The 20,693-nt window shown below is 41.6% G+C and overlaps 1 protein-coding gene across 4 annotated transcripts in view; it reads left to right on the top strand.

Moving 5' to 3' along the window:
- Positions 1-20,693, top strand: part of raly (RALY heterogeneous nuclear ribonucleoprotein) — a 186,700-nt gene that overhangs the window by 123,388 nt on the left and 42,619 nt on the right. For 3 of the 4 annotated variants that reach the window (XM_071386462.1, XM_071386452.1, XM_071386471.1), the window contains 5 exons: positions 4,334-4,381; positions 4,481-4,553; positions 5,011-5,058; positions 9,669-9,826; positions 10,458-10,574. In XM_071386462.1, the coding sequence (XP_071242563.1) occupies positions 4,334-4,381; positions 4,481-4,553; positions 5,011-5,058; positions 9,669-9,826; positions 10,458-10,574 (444 nt within the window). The remainder of the gene's footprint in view (positions 1-4,333; positions 4,382-4,480; positions 4,554-5,010; positions 5,059-9,668; positions 9,827-10,457; positions 10,575-20,693) is intronic. The other variant, XM_071386479.1, reaches the window with a different exon arrangement.

Raw genomic sequence — 20,693 nt, 5'->3', positions numbered from 1 at the left:
ACTTTTGTTATTCCTTGATCTGTAATGCTTCATATTTTATCAATTTCAATCAAACTTTTCAAAATCTTATTTTCCCTAGCCAACATCCTTAAGCCAAACTGTTTCATCGGCTGGTTACTACTGTATGTAACGTCTGCTTCCAACTCACACTCTCAAACACATTGATCCCCTGAACGCAGCTCACTTTCCAGCTCGCACTCTCAAACACATAGATCCCCTGAATGCAGCTCACTCTCCAGATCCCAATCCCCTGAATTCTGATCACCTGTTCACACACCTGTATGTCATTTACACACACTATTTAGTTCAGTTCATTGTATCCCATCATTGTGAGGTATTGTTTGTTTTTGTGCACATTCTATTCGGAGTGCTGTTTATTTCCATATTAGTCCTCCCGTGTATCGTAGTTTTTGGCCATCCTCACTAACAATGTTTTTTGCCTATTCCCTGGCTGTACTTTTGCCTATCAGATTTCCTATCCTCAACCTCTTGCCTGATCTCCCGGACTACGTTATTAGCCTTTTTCCCCACCTGTAATGTTACTGTTTTGAATTCCCTGTGTATGACCTTCTGCTTGTCCGTGGACCCTGCTACCTGCCTCCTCCTGTGGTCCTTTACTAAATAAACACCTGCTGTGCCCTGCGCTTTAAACCAGCACTCTGTCTCCCATCATGCTCATTACACTGTAGACTAAAGAGCACGATTTGAATTGTAACATTACATAGATTTTTCCGAGGAATATATAGTTGGTGTCGTAACGTGACTATCATATTAATGTGATGACTGCAAATAATTACCTACTACGTTTAATTATTACTCAATTCAATTAATCATGTAACAATTAACTCATTGGGAATTTGGGGCACCACGGGAAAAGTCGTTTACCGAGTTACTATCTCCCGACATAAACTCTCAAGATGATCTAAATATCTCTTACATCAATAAGTCAACTATTAATTATTTCCTCATATCAGTCTAATTCTGAATGTCGTTGACTTCGTAAATCTGCACGAACCCTAACCTAAGTGATGAATCAGCGATACACAAATTGGCTTAATTATTTATTTACTAACTAAATAATCACACAGAAATACATAAAACACACACACACACACACACGGTATAGGTTTTGATTACTAACATAATGCAATGAAAACAGTCCCTAGTGGACTAACAAAAACATGACCGTTTGGTTACACAATGGAAAGGGGAGGGGTATGTAAGGAGAGGGAGAGACAAAGAGTCAACTTCTTGTACATACATTTGGAAACTATGCTCACCGTATTCAGAATATTTAGCACCCTAACAACTGAAATGCAACATATATTTTATGCATAGATGTCTTTCTCTGTCGTCTCTCTTTTGAAACCATTCTATCCATCTATGGCGAGTAGTTCGATGTAAGTCTCTGGTTGTCCACCAGAGGTCACAATGTCCTTTTTAGTTGTATGCTTCTTTGTCTTGGAATGTCCGTTAGAATGGATACATCAGAGGTACATATGGTGGGGAGAGGGATCTGTTCTTCCCTCTTTGGTCATGTTTCCTAGACTACTTTACATACATAGCTGCAGACTGTGAACGTTTGGTCTAGGCTTCACCTTCTTCACTCATCGAGAGTTTCAGAGGGTCTTACAATTTCTGGTCTTGTAGTTTTAACCATTTCAACATGTGTACCATGTCCTCGCGTTCTCTGGTCTGTATTTCAATTCTCAGCGAGTCCATCTAAGCACTCTGGCCTGAAAGGCGGTTCCATCATGTTGACATGAACTCTGACCTCATTAGGGGCGTGGCTTAGTTTGTGTGTAACAAACATGAAAACCATTATCTCATTAGAAGACTAAAATCACATTTCTATCTTTTCAAAAATAGTTTCATATTTAATCATATAAGTTTTACAACATTTAGATGAAAATCTGATATATACCGTGTGAAAGCTCTTATTTACAATGTTTCCGTTATGTCTTTCTGATCATTTTAATAGCATCACAAAATAGACATTAATTTCCCATATTCTATCTGTCATCATTCCCAACATTCTTTATGTTAGAAATATTGTTTCAATGTCCATTGTTTGATGTTGAATTTTTGGCGGCACAGTCTCTCTGTGTAACAAAGGATTTTCAGCCTTCCATTTCTGCAGAGTGTGGGAGAGTTTCTGCAAGGTATTTAAGTCATAAAACAGGCCAAACTCCCCCCTCTCCTCTCCTGTGGGAAGAGGAGGGGTCTGGCTATCCTCAGACATTTGTCTAGCTGATGGGTCCTTTTGATCCTCACCAAAAAGAGAGAGTCATGACATTGGTAATACTTTAAGTTTATTCAAATGTAACCAAGGAGATCAATAACGTGTCCACATAACATTCAGCCCGTAGATGTCGCCAAAGCATAAGCCTTGATAATCCTGTCTGGCTTCAGAGTTTACGATAACCCATTACATCTCACTCATGCCATGGTCTCTGCATACAATATATCTAATTACACGCACACACCATTCAATCGGATGATATCTACAACCTCGCCTCACTCACGCCACATTCTCTGCATACAGTAGATCTGATTAGCCGCCCAAACTACCTCACTTTGTTGCTTACATGACTTGATCCACCCTGTTCTCACTCTCCTCCGCCCCAGCAAGGTAAAACCTCTCCAAGCCATAATACTCACCGAAATATCTTCCTCGCTTGGTGATGAGGCAGGAATCTCAACTGGTGATGAAATGTAGCCACCGCTGTAGCCCATTATTTCCAGGGGAGAATAAATTAATTAAAAAAATGAACCAAATGTATTTAGATGCCAGCGTTTCCCTTAGCCGTGGTTGGCATATGTACGTACGTGTTAAAAGGCTAGGGGCAGATTCACCCTATTTCTGTGGGCTTGCCTTTGTGTTATGACTAGGTTCCATGCAGAGATCAAAGGGTGGGGTCTAGATATTCTTGTTATTTTGAAACGGTTTACATTGTGCCATTTATGTTGATTCACCGTTACCTGACTCCCAAATGTCAGACATAATATTGCAGCACTTACACCTTTAGCAGAAAACATCCTAAATCCATCTAATATTGAGAGATGAAAGGAGTCCTGCTCTTTATTGTATGTTTATGTTTGATGTAATATTAAAGTTCACCCAAATTACAAAATGACATATTGGTTTCCTTATCCTGTAAACAGTCTATGGACAAGGTAAGACAGCAGTCCATGCTTTGGTTTTGTTTATTTGACCACTGTCTCCGAAACCTAATACCAGGGATATTGACTTGTATTGGATTTGTTCCACAAATGCGGAGACAGTCGGCAGGTAAACAAAACCAAAGCATTGATTGCTCTCTTACCTTGTCCATAAACTGCTTACAGGGTATGGAAAACAATATGTCATTTTTTTATTTGAGTGCACTGTCCATTTAAACAGGCAATCTGCAGTTCAAACAATAACAAAGTGACACCCCGCCACTGATTTGGTAAATAGCTGAGGGATGGGACTGGACAAATGTAACCACTCTCAAATTCAGACAGAGATGTGTATGCAAGGTCTGACCACCCATGAGATAAAAAAATGGTTGAAACTATATTTTCTAAGGTTATAAAGTGTTTGTTCACAATTATTTTGTTTACAAACAAAATGATAAAACAAGCTTATTTTGGGTTCTGATGGGGTTCAACAATTGAACTATGTTCATAAAGGATTTCTACGTTATATTCTTCAAGAATCAATAGCTATACACTGAGTGTACAAAACATTAGGAACACCTTCTGAATATTGAGTTGTACCCCCTTTTGCCCTCAGAACAGCCTCGAGTTGTCGGGGCATCCCTGTCGAAAGCATTCCACAGGGATGCTGGCCAATGTTGACTCCAATGCTTCCCAAAGTTGTGAAACTGTTGAGCATGAAAAACCTAGCAGCGTTGCAGTTCTTGACACACTCACACCGGTGTGCCTGGCACCTACTACCATACCCCATTCAAAGGCACTTCAATATTTTGTCTTGCCCATTCACATACACAATCCGTGTCTCAATTGACTCGAGGCTTAAAAATCCTTCTTTAACCTGTCTCCTCTCCTTCATCTACAATGATTGAATCGGATTTAACAGGTGAAATCAATAAGTGATCATAGCTTTTACCTAGATTCACCTGGTCTGACTATGTCATGGAAAGAGCATGTTTAGTACACTCAGTGTACTGTATGAATTTAAAAGTCCCAAAATTGGTGTAACAATCGCAGATTGCCCCTTTAATAACAGATGATAAGGGTGATGTTGATACAATTGATAATTGAGAGACTAATTTTGTCTCGATCCATCTGCTTCTCTGTAACACCCCTTCTCTCCACTCCTCCACAGACATCAACATGGCGGGGGAGCCAATGCCCAACAGACCCAGAGGGCAAGGTTGATATTGATGATTGAGAGACTCCTGTGACACTTTCCCCTTTTTAATACATTTTTCTAAATTTCTCTGTAACATTCTCCCTCTCTGTTTTTCCTCAGACATAAACATGGCGGGGGAACCCAAGCCCAACAGACCCAAAGGGCTGAAGAGGTCTGCCGCTGCTCTCTACAGGTACTCCATAGGGAGTAAAGCTTCATGGAAGGGAAGGGGCAAGAATAAGGGTTCAGTCTCAATTGTCTCAATACAGTAATTGCTGATAATTCCTTTACTCATTTCCTACCCTTCAACATCACTGATCTGATAGAACCGGACAGTGGGCTTTTTGCCATACAGCTCTGACCTGTCTTTTCTGAGACCGGGGCATACGATGGAGAGGAATTTGAGGAAATTAGGAGACTATTGATGCTAATTGTCATTCCAGAACGTTATAATGTTTAATTATATATATACATAAATATACATTACAGTTCAAAAGTTTGGGGTCACTTAGAAATGTCCTTGTTTTTGAAAGAAAAGCACATTTTATGTCCCCAAAATTTGCCTTTTATTTAAAAAACAAGGACATTTCTAAGTGACCCCAAACTTTTGAACGGCAGTGTATATATATATATATTTTTTTATCTTTCAGTGGGTACGACTTTGATTATCACTACTACAGAAATGAATTATATGGCAGGTGAGTGGATAACACCAGAGCATTTCCATCTAAAAATACCCATGAGCACTAACATGTGAACTTCATAGGAGCACATCAAATTTTGTGTCAAATGAAACTAAGAGAAATGAAGGCATACATTTTTCCACCATTTTCCATCCCCCAAAAATTGAATAAGCAAAGGCTTAGATTTCTGGTCAAACAGATGGAAAAGTGGTCTTAGAAAACATTTAGCAGAAAAGGTCTTAGAAATACATCAAAACCTCTCAACTAATATCAACATTTATATTTAGTTTCCTGAAAAGGTTTGCCTTCTGTAAGTTTAAGAAACATTGCCTAGCATCTTGTCATTCTGTTACCAAAACCCCACATACAGTAAGTATTCACATCCCTGAGTCAATACTTTGTAGAAGCACCTTTGGCAGCGATTACAGCTGTGAGTCTTTCTGGATACGTTTCCACACTTGGAATGTGCAACATTTGCCCATTATTCTTTTCAAAAGTCGTCAAGTTCTGTCAAATTGGTTGTTGATCGTTGACACCCATTTAGGTCTTGCCATAGATTTTCAAGTAGATTTCATTCAAAACTGTAACTCGGCCACTCAGGAACATTCAATGTCTTCTTGGTAAGCAAGTACAGTGTAGATTTGGCCTTGTGTTTTAGGTTATTGTCCTGCTGAAAGGTGAATTCATCTCCCAGTGTCTGGTGGAAAGCAGACTGAACTAGGTTTTCCTCTAGGATTTAGCCTGTGCTTCGCTCCATTGTTTTGGTATATTTGCACAGGCTTCCTTCTTTTCACTATGTCAAATAGGATAATATTGTGGAGTAATTACAATGTTGTTAATCCATCCTCAGATCTCCTATCACCACTATTTAACTGTTGTAAAGTCACCATTGGCCTCATGGTGAAAACTCTGAGCGGGTTCCTTCCTCTCCGGCAACTGAGTTAGGAAGGACACCTGTATCTTTTTAGTGACTGATACATCATCCAAAGTGTAATTAATAACCACCCTGCTCAAAGGCATATTCAATGTATGCTTTTTTAATTTTACTCATCTACCAATAGGTCCCCTTCTTTACAAGGGCATTGGAAAACCTCCCTGGTCTTTGTGGTTGAATCTTTGGTTAAAATTCACTACTCGACTGAGGGACCTTACAGATAATTGTATGTGTGGGGTACAGAGATGAGGTAGTCATTCAACAGAGTGAGTCCATGCAACTTATTATGTGACTTGTTAAGCAAGTCTCCTCTACTCCTGAAAAAAATAAAAATAAATTACCTTTGTTTAACTAGGCAAGTCAGTTAAGAACAAATTCTTATTTACAATGACGGCCTACCCCGGCCAAACCCTGACGACACTGGGCCAATTGTGCGCCAGCCTACGGGACTCCCAATCACGGCCGGATGTGATACAGCCTGGATTCAAACCAGGGACTGTAGTGACGCCTCTTGCACTGAGATGCAGTGCCTTAGACCGCTTCACCACTCGGGAACTTATTTAGGCTTGCCATGACAAAGGGGTTGAATACTTCATTTGTAAAATGTTCGAAAAAACCATCATTCCACTTTGACAATATGGGGTATTGTGTGTAGGCCTGTGAAAAAAATCTATTTTAAATTCAGGCTGTAACACACAAAATGTTTAAAAAGTCAAGGGGACTGAATACTTTCTGAAGGCACTGTATTCAAGAGTTTTTGGAAAACGTGGTCATAAAAACGGAGGGAGATTCTGTTAGTCATTCTGTTACCAAACTTTACAGCTGCACTGTTCTTCGAGTAAATGTGTTTTTGTAAAATGTTCTGTGGAAATTGTTAAAAGTAGTCATTGAGCATAGATTTGTATGGTTTGTTTAACTTTGCTTGGCATACTTTTAAAGTGAAGAATCTGTCTCAGCATTCGGTTAATTGCCCCCCTGTTAATACCCTTTCAGTATAACTCTACTTAGCACATCATCAAGCAAATGAGGTAGAAAGAAGAATTTTGCAATGACGAACATTCATAGTAAATTAAATAAAGAGATCAATTGTTTTGCATTCTCCCAAAAGCCCAGTCACTGATGGCATTATAAAGCAGTCATACAGAGGGTGCAAACCATTAATGTAATTGATCAAAGACTATAAACTCTATATTTACTATCCAGAGACTTTTTTTCCTGAGAAGTGAGAAATGTGTTTGCCTTTTGTTTTCCACTCATCATCACTGGAAGGTCTCCAAACTCGTTCCCATAAAGAAAGCTCAACCAGCTTATGTCCAGCTTTAGTTTCACAAGACGGCCTTTGCCAAGCAAACTTTGGCAGTGTCTTTCCCCGTCTCTTGGCCGCCCCTGTTTCAGTGGCTATAGAAGCCCCGCTGGTGCTCTCCGTTGGATGCCCGTGTTTGCAGATGTCTGAACATAATATCCAGATGAGGAACACATTTCAGCCATCCAGGGGAGTTTATTTATACCCTCTCTGTGATGTCCAATTCAGAGTTACGGCTGTCAGAGGCTGCCTTTGACTGGGATCAATATATAACAGAGAGATACACCCAATAATTTAATCGCCCTTCTGCTTTCAAGTGATCTCCAAAACCCTCAGTCTTCGGGGAGCCGCTGACGTAACCGGCGAACCTGCTCTCTGTCTGGACTGCAGATATCGCTTTGAAGCAGAGGCGATAGCCTATTACACCAGATAGAAACCTTTTTTCCTCAAAATCCTTGCTTATCTAAATCTTTACAGCGGGAGGTTTATTTTTCACTGCGCAGTGGACTCACATACCCTTAAAGGCAATATACAGGTAACTCCCAAAATAAAGGAAACACTAACATAACGGGTGTTAATAGGGTGTTGGGCCACCACAAGCTGCCAGAACAGCTTCAATGCACCTTAGCATAGATTCTACAAGTGTCTGGAACTCTATTGGAGGGATGCAATCATACAGGGATGCAGTCATAGAAACCATTCATCAAAAAATCAAAAAATTGAATTTCTTTTGGAAGGTGGTGGAAAAGGTTGTCTCAGGCGCTGCTCCAGAATCTCCCATAAGTGTTCAATTGGGTTGAAGTCTGGTAACTGACACACACACACCCTTTAAACCCCATTCTCCTCCTTTGAGACGCCTCTTTCAAAGTCACTGAAATCTTTTCTTCTAGCCACGGTAGCCAAAATAACGGGCAACTGGGCATTTTTATACATGACTCTAAACATGATTGGATGTTAATTGCTTAATTAACTAAGGAACCAAATCTGTGTGTGGAAGCACCTTCTTTCAATATACACTAAACAAAAATATAAACGAAACATGCAACAATTTTAAAGATTTTACTGAGTTACAGTTCATATAAGGAAATCAGTCAACTGAAAGAAATTCATTAGGCCCTAATCTATGGATTTCACATGACTGGGAATACAGATAAGCATCTGTAGGTCACAGACACATTTAAAAAGAAAGGTGGGGGCGTGGATCAGAAAACCAGTCAGTATCTGGTGTGACCACCATTTGCCTCATGCAGCGCGACACATCTCCTTTGCATCGAGTTGATCAGGCTGTTTATTGTGGCCTATGGAATGTTATCCGACTCCTCTTCATTGGCTGTACGAAAGTTATTGAATATTTGTGTGAACTGAAACATGCTGTTGTACACGTTGATCCAGAGCATCCCAAAGTTTCCAGGAATTGTGTATAGATCCTTGCGTCATGGGGCAGTGCTTTATCATGCTGAAACATAAGGGGATAGCGGCAAATGAACTGCATGATAATGGGCTTCAGGATCTTGTCATGGTATCACTGTGCATTCAAATTGGCATCGATAAAATGCAATTGTGTTTGCTGTCCATAGCATATGCCGCTCATACCATAACCCCACCGCCACCATGGGGCACTCTGTTCACAACGTTGACATCAGCAAACCGCTTGCCCACACGACACCATACATGTGGTCTGCAGTTGTAAGGCCAGTTGGATGTACTGCCAAATTCTATAAACCGCATTGGAGGAGGCTTATGGTAGAGGAATTAACATTACATTCTCTGGTAACAGCTCTGGTGGACATTCCTGCAGTCAGCATGCCAATTGCACGCTCCCTCAACACTTCAGACAGCTGTGACAGAGTGGCCTTTTATTGTCCCCCAGCACAAGGTGCACCTGTTTAATGATCATGCTGTTTAATGTGCTTCATGATATGTCACACCTGTCAGGTGGCTGAATTATCTTTGCAAAGGAGAAATGCTCACTAACAGGGATGTTAATACATTTGTGTCAAAAATTTGAGAATTTCATTTCAGCTCATGAAACATTGGACCGACACTTTACATGCTGCGTTTCATATTTTTGTTCAGTGTATTTTGTATCCCTCATTTACTTAAGTGTTTCCTTAATTTTGGCACTTACCTGTAGTTCTCTCAAACTCCATAAAATGTATTCACCACTCTCAGTACATGGTACTGTACTGTAGTATAGCTACAGTATGTACTGTAGTATAGCTACAGTTGACCCTTTCAATGTTTCAGGCATGTCAAGATCTTTTCAAGACCGTTTACCTCTGAACTGTCATAACTCAATACAGAAATGTACATTATGAATGTATCAATATCCTTCCACCAAATGCATTGTTAATGATTAGTGTCCCCCATCTCGCTTTCCCTCTGTAGGCTATTTGAGTACAGGGGCAGAGTGTCGCCAGTGCCTCGAGTGGTGCCAGTTAAGCGGCCTCGCATGGCCATGCCCCTGGTGCGCCGGGTCAAGTCTTTGCCCGTCAAGCTGTTGGCACGCGCTTCAGTCCTCCCCGGCAGCACCATCAAGCAGAAGTGTGAGTTTCCGCAGGCGCTCTTGTTACCATATATACAGCAATCTTCTCTTGATTCACATGCTATTACATTGCAATGAATGTCAGAGTGAATGTCTCTTTTTTCATGTTTTTTATATATATTTCCACACTATGAGGTTGGAATAACACTATTCTTGAGGTTGGAATAACACTTCCAATTGTAATAATGATGATAATGCCCTTTTAGCAAAAGAGCTGTTTGAAAAGGCCGCCTGAAATCTCTGGCTGTTTTGGTGGGATGGAGTTTTGGCCTGCCTGGTGACATCCCCATTTTGGTAAATTAGTGAATAGATTAATAAGAAAGAGTTCCAAACCTCTCTGCCAATAACAGCTTGTTTTCAGTGTTCCCCTCCTCACTCAGACCACTCCCAGACAGTCTTAGCAAAAATTGTTGTTTGAGAAATTGTGCTTTACTTCGTAGCTATTTTTGTTTCTTTTTGACCATTTTCATTGAAAGTAATCACAGTAAGGAACTTCATTGTTACCCAGAAATTATTTTATATTGAGATGAAAATAGCTGCATTGGACCTTTAAACTTAAACACTCTTCTCTGCTGTCCCTTGCCCTCTCTCGCTCTGTCTCTCTCTGGTGTTTTCTGTTATGGTGGGCTCAGCGGTGAACTCCAACGAGCTACAGGATATCAAATCAGAGCTGACTCAGATCAAGTTCAACATTGATGCGCTGCTCGGCCGACTGGAAAGGATCACAGAGGACAAACACGTCGCTGCTGGTGAGTTCCGTCTCCATCAGGCCACAAGAAAAATACAACTCTACAGCGCACACCTCTACAGAGTACTCTTTCTCTATCAGGTGGAGTCAACCAAGGGTCGAAAATGTCTGTGTGAAAACCAGGGGTTGAAACCGGTTCAGGAAACAATATCCAGAATGTTCCAGAACAGAACCGTTATTTTGAAAGCATGAGAACTGGTTAAAAATGTTTTTTTATGTTACCGGCGTTTTCCAGTCCCACAAAAAGCCCTCACTCTGTCACTCAGAAACATATTCCAGTGTCTGCCTGCCTGCCAGAAAATATTTTCCAGTGTGTGTGCCAGGGTTCCCGTCAGGAACAAATGGCGCCAGACAACGTTACTAGGAAGATGAAAATGTATTGGACATTTGAGAAATTTTACGGACATATGCTTTCAGATCCGACCTTGCGCAGCCAGCGCCATCAATAAACAAGGGATATTGGCCAAATGAGCCAAATTTAATTGTCCTTACAGCCTATACATTTTTTTGTAACTTAATTGGGTTTCGATGTGTAGCATATGCTAAACGTTATAGCCATCTGTAGTTATTTTTTACTTTCTCAAAACAATAATTGTCCACCTCACAGTGTAGCTGTCGGAGATTTGATCACTAAATGCCACAGGGCATTGCATGCATAGGCCGATAGGCTTAGGAGTCCACTGTATGATATTAATATAAAAAATATATATTTACAGTGCCTTCAGAAAGTATTCACACCCCTTGACTTATTCCACATTTTGTTGTTACAGCCTGAATTCAAAATTGATGAAATCTACACACAATACCCCATAATGACATAATGAAGACACGTCAATTTGTCGTGAAATTGTTAGGTTATATTACTTGTTAGATATTACTGCATGGTCAGAACTAGAAGCACAAGCATTTCGCTACACTTGCATTAACATCTGCTAACCATGTGTATGTGAAATAAATTTGATTAGATTTTTAGAAATGTTTACAAATTTATTGAAAATTAAATACAGAAATATCAATACTTTGTAGAGCACATTTGGCAGTGATTACAGCTGTGAGTCTTTCTGGGTAAGTCTAATGGCTTTCTACACCTGGATGCATACTACTGATGTATACTACTAATATATACTACTGTTTTCTTTTACTACAGTATTTATACTATAGTTAACTGTAAATACTACATTCCGGGTCTCTGGCAGCGTTTGGAACTGCCGATCTGCAGTCAAGAACGTTCATCTCAACCCATCCTGCCCTTCAGTCCCTTGACTTTTTGGCCCTGACGGAGACATGATCACCCCAGAGAACACTGCTACTACAGCTGCTCTTTCGTCATCTGACTATGTTTTCTCTCATAGTCCGAGACCATCTGGTTGTCGCGGTGGTGGCACGTCTACTAATTTCTCCTAAATTGAGATTTTCTCTTTTCTCCCTCTCACCTGTCCATCTCCTCATTTTAATTCCATGCTGTCACTTGTCCACTCAAGCTTAACATTATTGTCATCTATCGACCACCAGCTGACCTTGGAGAGTTCCTCAATGAGCTTGACACCTTGATAAGTTAATTTCCTAATGATGGCTCCCGCTCTTCGTACTTGGCGACTTCAACATCCCAACGTCTGCCTTCGATTCATTTCTTTCCAACTTTCAATACGCTTGACCTCATCTTTACTAGAGGCTGCTCGCCACCTAATCTCTCTGCAACCTCCCTCCAGGTCTCTGGTCATTACTTTGTTTTCTTTTCTGTCTCCCTTTCCTCCAACCCTAACCACTCAACCCCTACACAGATGGTCATGCGCCATCACAATCTTCGCTCTTTCTCCCACTACTCTCTCCTATCATCTCTCCCTTCTGCTAAATCCTTCTCCCTCCTGTCTCCTGATTATGCCACTTCGACCCTACTCTCCTCCCTTTCCGCACCCTATGACTCGCACTGTCCCCTTTCCTCCCGGCCAGCTCGACCCTCCCCTCCTGCTCTGTGGCTGAGTGACTCATTGCGAGCTTACAGAACAGGGCTGCGGGCAACTGAGCAAAAATGGAGGAAAACGAACTAACTTCTGGAGGACCTATCATCCTTTAACTCCCTCCTCTCTGCCTTCTCTTCCACTGTATATGCTGCGAATGCCACTTTCTACCACTCAAAAATGTCAAGCTTCTACCTCTAGGAAACTCTTTCCTTAATCCTCCACCGATCCCTCTCTGCGGACAACATCGTCAACCACTTTGAAAAGAAGGTTGACGACATCCGCTACTTATTCACTCAGCCTATTGAGTCCACTGGTCTCACTCACACAGAACTACCCTACGCCTTGACCTCTTTCTCACCTCTCTCTTCAATGACATCTTGTGACTAGTGAGGTCTGGCCGCCCGACAACCTACCCGCTCGACACCATCCCCTCCCCCCTTCTCCAGACCATCTCTGGAGACCTTCTCCCATTCCTCACTTCCCTCATCAACTCATCTCTGACCACTGGCTGCATCACCTCTGACTTGAAAATGGCCCAAGCCGCTCCCCTCCTCAAGAAACTCGACTCATCTGAGGTCAAAAACTATAGACCTATATCGCTTCTTTCTTTTCTTTCCAAAACACTTGAGCGTGTTCTGAGCGCTCTCAGAACGATCTTCTTGACCCTAACCAGTCAGGCTTCAAGACGGGTCACTTAACCGAGACGGCTCTTCTCTGTGTCACCATAGCATTCTCTGTATACTATAGCATTTTTTCATGTGGGGAGAAGAAGACTGGGGGAGAAATGGGCTCAGAGTGCACACTGCACACAAGCAGACTAGTAAGCCAAGCAATCCACAGCTGTAGTTAGCAAACAGCACAAAGCCTATACAACAACGTATGTGGTTTGTAAGAGTTGGGAAAAGACAAGCCTGCAGGGAAGTTTGTTGTGCAGCCGGGCCCAGGCAGCCTGCCCAATTTGAATATCCAAGTCTATGCACGTCTGGCAAATCAGCTGTTTATGTCTGGTGTAGGCCAAACCACTATGTTGTTTCCTAACAGGCCAAGCAGGGGCACAGAGAAAAGCTGTTTATTTAACATCCTTGACTTAAAAAATGGTTAGGACATCTATTTAATTCATATTGTAATTAATTTGAGGTCATATTTCATAGAAATCTGGAACAGTGGACAGATACTTTAAATCTCATTCAAGTTGTGTTATTATAACATGACTGGTGTGCAGTTCGCATAGTTTCCTTCCCTCATGCCCAAACTGTCCAGTAGGTGGCAGAATTACACAATCAGCCATTGGCTATCTTTCTGGTGTGACGAAAGACGATAACTCTCTCTCCCACTTCCTGGTCACAGATTGAACTTTATTGCACTAACAGCCCCCACATACTTTTCCCTATAATGTGATATACCTTATTGGCTTTTTGACCCTCCACAGACACCTAATTCACTGTCTACACAAACACTGTAACGGTGCTGAGTCAGCGAGGTCCTAGCCGCTTCTCAAATGGCACCCAATTCACTATGTAGCACTTCACTTTTGACCAGAGCCCTATGGAAATAGGATGCAATTTGAGACGCAACCCTGTTATATGAGCTGGCATTCACACTGGGTTTATGACCCGATTGGATGGGCCAGCTGTGCTCCTCTCTCTCAAACACACACACACACACACACACACACGTCATAAATTCAAGCTGAGTTCAGTGCTCCCCTGTCTCTGACCAGGTGTGGCCTTAAACCACAGGTTCAGGATCAGTATTCCCTTTCTATATATTTAAGTCAAACCGTATAGATGTGAAACACAATTAACCATGGATCAGATGTTTAGGGGTCTAATCTACGGAGCCCTATATGTTCTAACTAACCAAATGTATGTTTGTCAGTTGTTACTCTGCTGCCTTATTAAATGTATGTTTGCCAGTTGTTACTCTGCTGCCTGTAACGTACTTTTAGTTTTCAAGTAGACTTGTCAATGATGTGACTGGACAAATAGTACCTAGTTGAAGTGCTCTATTGAGAGTAGACACTTACCTCTGGAGCCTTTTTGGGACCCATTCAATCATATTGCGAAACAGTGGTGAAAGCATACCAAATAAAATGTATGCACAAGTGCTCTGTGTTACTGGTTTCATGACTTTGGCTCATGACATTTTTAAGGTGCAAACTAGAGAATTAGCCCCAAGTGGCAAGGCTTGTGTGGGAAGTAAAAAGGCATGTGGTTAACAAAATGTGCAAAGCACCCAGACACTAAATGAGACACAAAAATGGTTACGATTCGGATAAGTCCAAATTCTGATTCCCTCGAATCAACTTGTCTCACATGTATTTGGTTTTGACTGACTTCTGGTCTTCTAGAACGGCTTAACTTTCTCAGGCATGAGGGTTTCTGTAGCTAAGCTTCATAGCTACAGCTCTAGTGTCTATATTGCTAATAATGTTCTCCTCAGCCAAAGAGGTTTTATATTTTCTTGTGACCAAATTTGTATTTATTTTCTTTGGTGGTGGTGGGGGGGGGGGGTAAATGTATAATACATTTAGTATGTAAAGGAAAGAATCGAAAATAAGTGAGCCTCCAACCCAGCCATCCAACACGTCTCCATCCAACCACCCCCCTCCCCCCAGAAAACCCTTCCCATACCACCCCTTTCACATCAAATAAAGTAAAACATTTATACATGAATAGATACAAACAAAATGTATATATGTGTAACATTGCTGCTTCCGTCCCTCTCCTCCCCCAACCTGGGCTCGAATCAGGGACCCTCTGCAAACATCAACAACTGCCTCCCACGAAGCATCGTTACCTATCGCTCCACAAAAGCCGCGGCCCTTGCAGAGCAAGGGAAACAACTAATTCAAGGTCTCAGAGGGAGTGACGTCACCAATTTAAACACTATTAGCGCGCATCCAGCTAACTAGCTAGCCATTTCACACCGGTTACAAATGTACAGTACCAGTCAAAAGTTTGGACACCCGACCTCAAACCAATTGAGATGGTTTGGGTTGAGTTGGATCGCAGAGTGAAGGAAAAGCAGCCAACAAGTGCTCAGCATATGTGGGAACTCCTTCAAGACTGTTGGAAAAGCATTCTAGGTGAAGCTGGTTGAGAGAATGCCAAGAGTGTGCAAAGCTGTCATCAAGGCAAAGGGTGGCTACTTTGAAGAATCTCAAATATAAAATAAAATTTGATTTGTTTAACACTTTTTTGGTTACTACCTGATTCCATATTTGTTATTTCATAGTGTTGATGTCTTCACTATTATTCTATAATGTAGAAAATAGTAAAAAATTAAGAAAAAACCCTTGAATGAGTAGGTGTGTCCAAACTTTTGACTGGTACTGTATTTGTTGGGATTTCTAGGTTTTGTATTTGTATGTGTTGGGCTTTAGCTGAGATTATTCTTTACAGAGCCAAGTGTATTCCAGGCCTCAATTGTTCCTTGACTAAACCCATTTATTTTCTCTGTCAATAATTCTAATGCTATAACTTCTAAGTAACTGTACCCACTGGCGAATTGGGAGAGAGTGAGGGAATTGCCATCTAAGAGCCAAGATCTTTTTATGCATCAGTGCAGCATGCCAGCAGTATTTGTCTCTGATTAACTGACAGATTCAAGGCGCTATCATCGCTAATTAACATAGTAGATGCAATGCATTGAATATTTACATTCATGCACTTCTAAATGAATTGTGTAACTTTGTACTAGAAGCAATTAACTGCAGGGCACTCCCACGTCATATGAAGGAATGTGGATTTAGGTATCCACATTTAACCAGTATTTTAAATTTGCAGCCAGAGGGGGAAAAAAATCTAGACCACCTTTACTCCACACACAGTGACACGTACAAAGCTATCCCTCGACCTCCATTTGGCAAATCTGACCATAATTCTATCCTCCTGATTCCTGCTTACAAGCAAAAAGCACCAGTGACTCGGTCAATAAAAAAGTGGTGAGATGAAGCAGATGTTAAGCTACAGGACTGTTTTGCTAGCACAGACTGGAATTTGTTCCGGGATCCTTCCGATGGCATTGAGTACACCAAATCAGTCCCTAGCTTCATCAATAAGTGCGTCGATGACGTCATCCCCACAGTGACTGTACGTACATACCCCAACCATGGATTACAGGCAACATGGATTACAGGCGACATCCGCACTGAGCTAAAGGGTAGAGCTAATGCTTTCAAGGAGTGGGACCCTAACCCGGAAGCTCATAAGAAATCCCGCTATGCGCTCCGACGAACCATCAAACGGGTAAAGCGTCAATACAGGACTAAGATTTAATCGTACTACACCGGCTCCGACGCTCATCGGATGTGGCAGGGCTTGCAAACTATTACAGCCAGGAGCTGCCCAGTGACACCAGCCTACCAGACGAGCTAAATGAATTACATGCTCGCTTCGAGGCAAGAAACACTGAAACATGCATGAAAGCATCAGTTGTTCCGAACGACTGTGTGATCATGCTCTCCGTAGCCGATGTGAGTAAGACCTTTAAACAGGTCAACATTCACAAGGCCAAAGGGCCAGACGGATTAGCAGGACGTGTACTGCGAGCATGCGCTGACCAACTGGCAAGTGTCTTCACTGACATTTTCAACCTGTCCCTGACTGAGTCTGTAATACCAATATGTTTCAAGCAGACCACCATATTCCCTGTGCCCAATAACACTAAGGTAAGCGGCCTAAATTACTAAAATCTCCCATGGGAAAAAATGAATGGTGGAAAAACGATTGGAACCATTTCCCTGTTTGACCCCTAGGTTTCATGGGTATTATGACACTTATTATGACACCACCATATTTCTCTCTATACTCCGCCAGTGGGCGGAAGAGTCATGTCTGGTGCCTGGAAATACAATTTAAAGTTTGGTATGGATAGTCCTCCTACGTCTTTTTCTCTTTGTACGTTTGTTAATTTTATCCTCAATCGCTTACCTTGCCACATTTTATCCCAATAGCCAGAAGGCGTTAGACATGGGAATCATTGAACTGTGGAGACAGTCAGCGTACACATCTCCGTACACCCTGGTGAAGAAAGCACGACAATGACTCTTCAACCTTAGGATGTTGAAGAAATTCGGCCTTGCCCCAAAGCCAGGGCATGTTTTCCCCGTTTCCATCACTCAGACTCCCAGTCTTCGCCTGGTTAAAGCAACTGGGATGTTAGTCCATCTACCGAGGTCGGATTTAATTGATTTGAGCTTTCTGTTAAAGTTTCTGGCAATGGTTTTATCTAAGGAAGGAAATATACAGTATCTCCTCCCAAATATTTTAAATGGGAAACAATTGGGATTACATAAGTAGAGATATGAGTCCTCCATCGGGGTCTTGAGAGGCACTTGGGCTGATTTGGTTTGATTAATATTATAACTTGAAGCGAACCTGAAATAATTTGATCTTCAATGTGTTTCAAATCAAATTTTAATTGTTACATGCGCCGAATACAACAGGTGTAGACTTTACCATGAAATGCTTTACAAGCCCTTTCCCAACAATGCAGAGTTAAAAAGTAAGAACAATTTGCTAAATAAAAAAGGAAATAGTAACAATAATGACGCTATATACAGTACAAGGAATACCAGTACCGGGATAATGTGCAAAGGTATTGTCACGTTCGTTGAAAGGATCGGACCAAGGCGCAGCGTGCGTAGAGTTCCACATTCTTTAATAGTGAAACTTACAACAAAACAACAAAGAATCGAACAAACGTGCAGTATTGCAGTGTATAAGGCAACTATACAAAAACAAGATCCCAACAAAACAAATGAGAAAAACGGCTACCTAAATATGATCCCCAATCAGAGACAACGAAAAACAGCTGTCTCTGATTGGGAACCATATCAGGCCAACATAGACATACAAGAACCCCTAGACATACAAAAACTAGCGTACCCACCCTAGTCACACCCTGACCTAACCAAAATATATAGAAAAACAGAGATATCTAAGGTCAGGGCGTGACAGGTATGAGGTAGTTGAGGTGTACAGCAGAAAGTATTCACCTTGACTTTTTCCACATTTTGTTGTGTTACGGCCTGAATAAAAAATGGATTAAATAGCAATTTTTTGGGTCACTGGCCTACACACAATACCTCCATTACAAGTGAATAAAAAAAAACTTTGTTATGGCAAGCCTGAATAAGTTCAGAAGTAAAAATATGCTTAACAAATCCCACAAATTGCACGGACTCGTGTGCAATAATAGTGTTTAACATGATTTTTGAATCATCTCTGCATGCCACACATACAATTATCTGTAAGGTCTCTCAGTCGAGCAGGGAATTTCAAACAGATTCAACCACAATGACCAGGGAGGTTTTCCAATGCCTCCATAACCTACAATCAGAAGTGCCCAGAATTTGGGCCTATAAGTAGCCTATCTTATTGGCACCAGCAGAGAGCATCAGCCATATCCCCGCATTCCTAGTCGATCGCCAAACATTTCAGCAAAAAAAAAAACGATAAAGCCTTAGGTTCCTATTTTTTATTGCGCTGTTAATGGTAGGTGCACCAGATTCAGCTGCCCTGCGTGCCGGATAGGCGGCGTGTTCCCATTTTTTAACCATTTTGTGTGTCTGGCCGTAGGAAAAACAACATGGATTTGTGCATGAGGCAAAACAATGCAGTGCGACTCGAGTTTCGCCATAAACTGGAAGACGGTGTCCCTTTTTGGTTAGCAGAGGAATAGTAGAGCGGAGGGACGTTGAGAGGTGAACCCTCAGTCTGCTGCTTTCTCCCTCCGCTGAGACTGACCATCAGATGCAGGCCCCGCCCCATCAGCCCAGTAAAATCAAAAAGCGAATTATTTAAATGTAGGCTCACTCAGCTGTACATCACAAGTAATTAAACTTACAGTATCTATTGCTGGTGTGATCATATAGCAATAATTCTCTCTTTTATGAACAAGTCTAACAAATGGATACATTCTTTCTACAGCTTATCAGTGTACACCCAATATGTCCCCCCTGTTGATGATACTTATTATGCATTATGGTTGAACCTAAAATATTACATGTAACAAAAAAATGAAATAGGATTAAATATATGTGAAATTGAATTAAACAATAATGTATGTTGATGCTAATATTATGAAGAATATTTAATTATGTTTCCATTTGATAACAATAGTCTAATATATTCAATAAACTATTGTTTTTTAACAGTTTCACTTAATTCATTCTAATTAACTTAATAATTATGACACACCCCTCACTATTGTCATTGGTTGCACTAATTGCACTGTTAGTCTACATAACCTGGTTCAAACATTCACTGTCACGCACTGATCTGTTTCACCTGTCCTTGTGATTGTCTCCACCCCCTCCAGGTGTAGCTTGTTTTCCCCAGTGTATTTATCCCTGTGTTTCCTGTCTCTCTGTGCCAGTTTGTCTTGTATTTTTCCAAGTCAACCAGCGTTTTTCCCATTCTCCTGCTTTTTGCATTCTCCTTCTTCCTAGTCCTCCTGGTTTTGACCCTTGCCTGTTTCTGGACTTTGTACCCGCCTGCCTGACCATTCTGCCTGCCTTGACCACGTGCCTGTCTGCCATTCTGTACCTCCTGGACTCTGATCTGGTTTTGTCCTTTTGCCTGTCCACGACCATTCTCTTGCCTACCCCTTTGGATTAATAAACATTGTAAGACTCCAACCATCTGCCTCCACATTTGGGTCTCGCCTTGATAGTACGAACTGGCCATGACAGACCCAGCAGACTTGGACCATCTCTGCCAAGCTATCTCCCTGCAGTGAACCACCATTAGGAGACATCAGGAGTTGCTACAGGGCCTTTTGGAAGGGCTCAGTTCCTTGACAGAACGCCACGCTCATGGGTTAAAGGCTATTATAGAGCAAATCAGGGAGTTAGCTCAGACTGTCTGCCACCTCTGAAAAACGGCAATCACCCAGTAATCTTTTCCCTCTCTGTGGTGAGTTTGTACAGCCTATCCCGAGTCTCCGTGAACCCCGCTTACCTTCTCCAGATCGATATTCGGAGAATCCTGGTACCTGCCGGGGTTTTCTTTCTCAGTGCTCGCTTATTTTTGAGCTACAGCCATCTTTGTTTTCTTTAGACCAATCGAAGATAGTGTATATAATTACGCTAATGTCGTGAAGGGTGCTCTCCTGGGCTACGGCAGTTTGGGAACAACAATCTGCCATTTGCG

Source organism: Salvelinus alpinus, chromosome 2 (assembly GCF_045679555.1).
Source record: "Salvelinus alpinus chromosome 2, SLU_Salpinus.1, whole genome shotgun sequence".
Lineage (NCBI taxonomy): Eukaryota > Metazoa > Chordata > Actinopteri > Salmoniformes > Salmonidae > Salvelinus > Salvelinus alpinus.
This window is presented reverse-complemented; position numbering and strand designations above follow the sequence as displayed.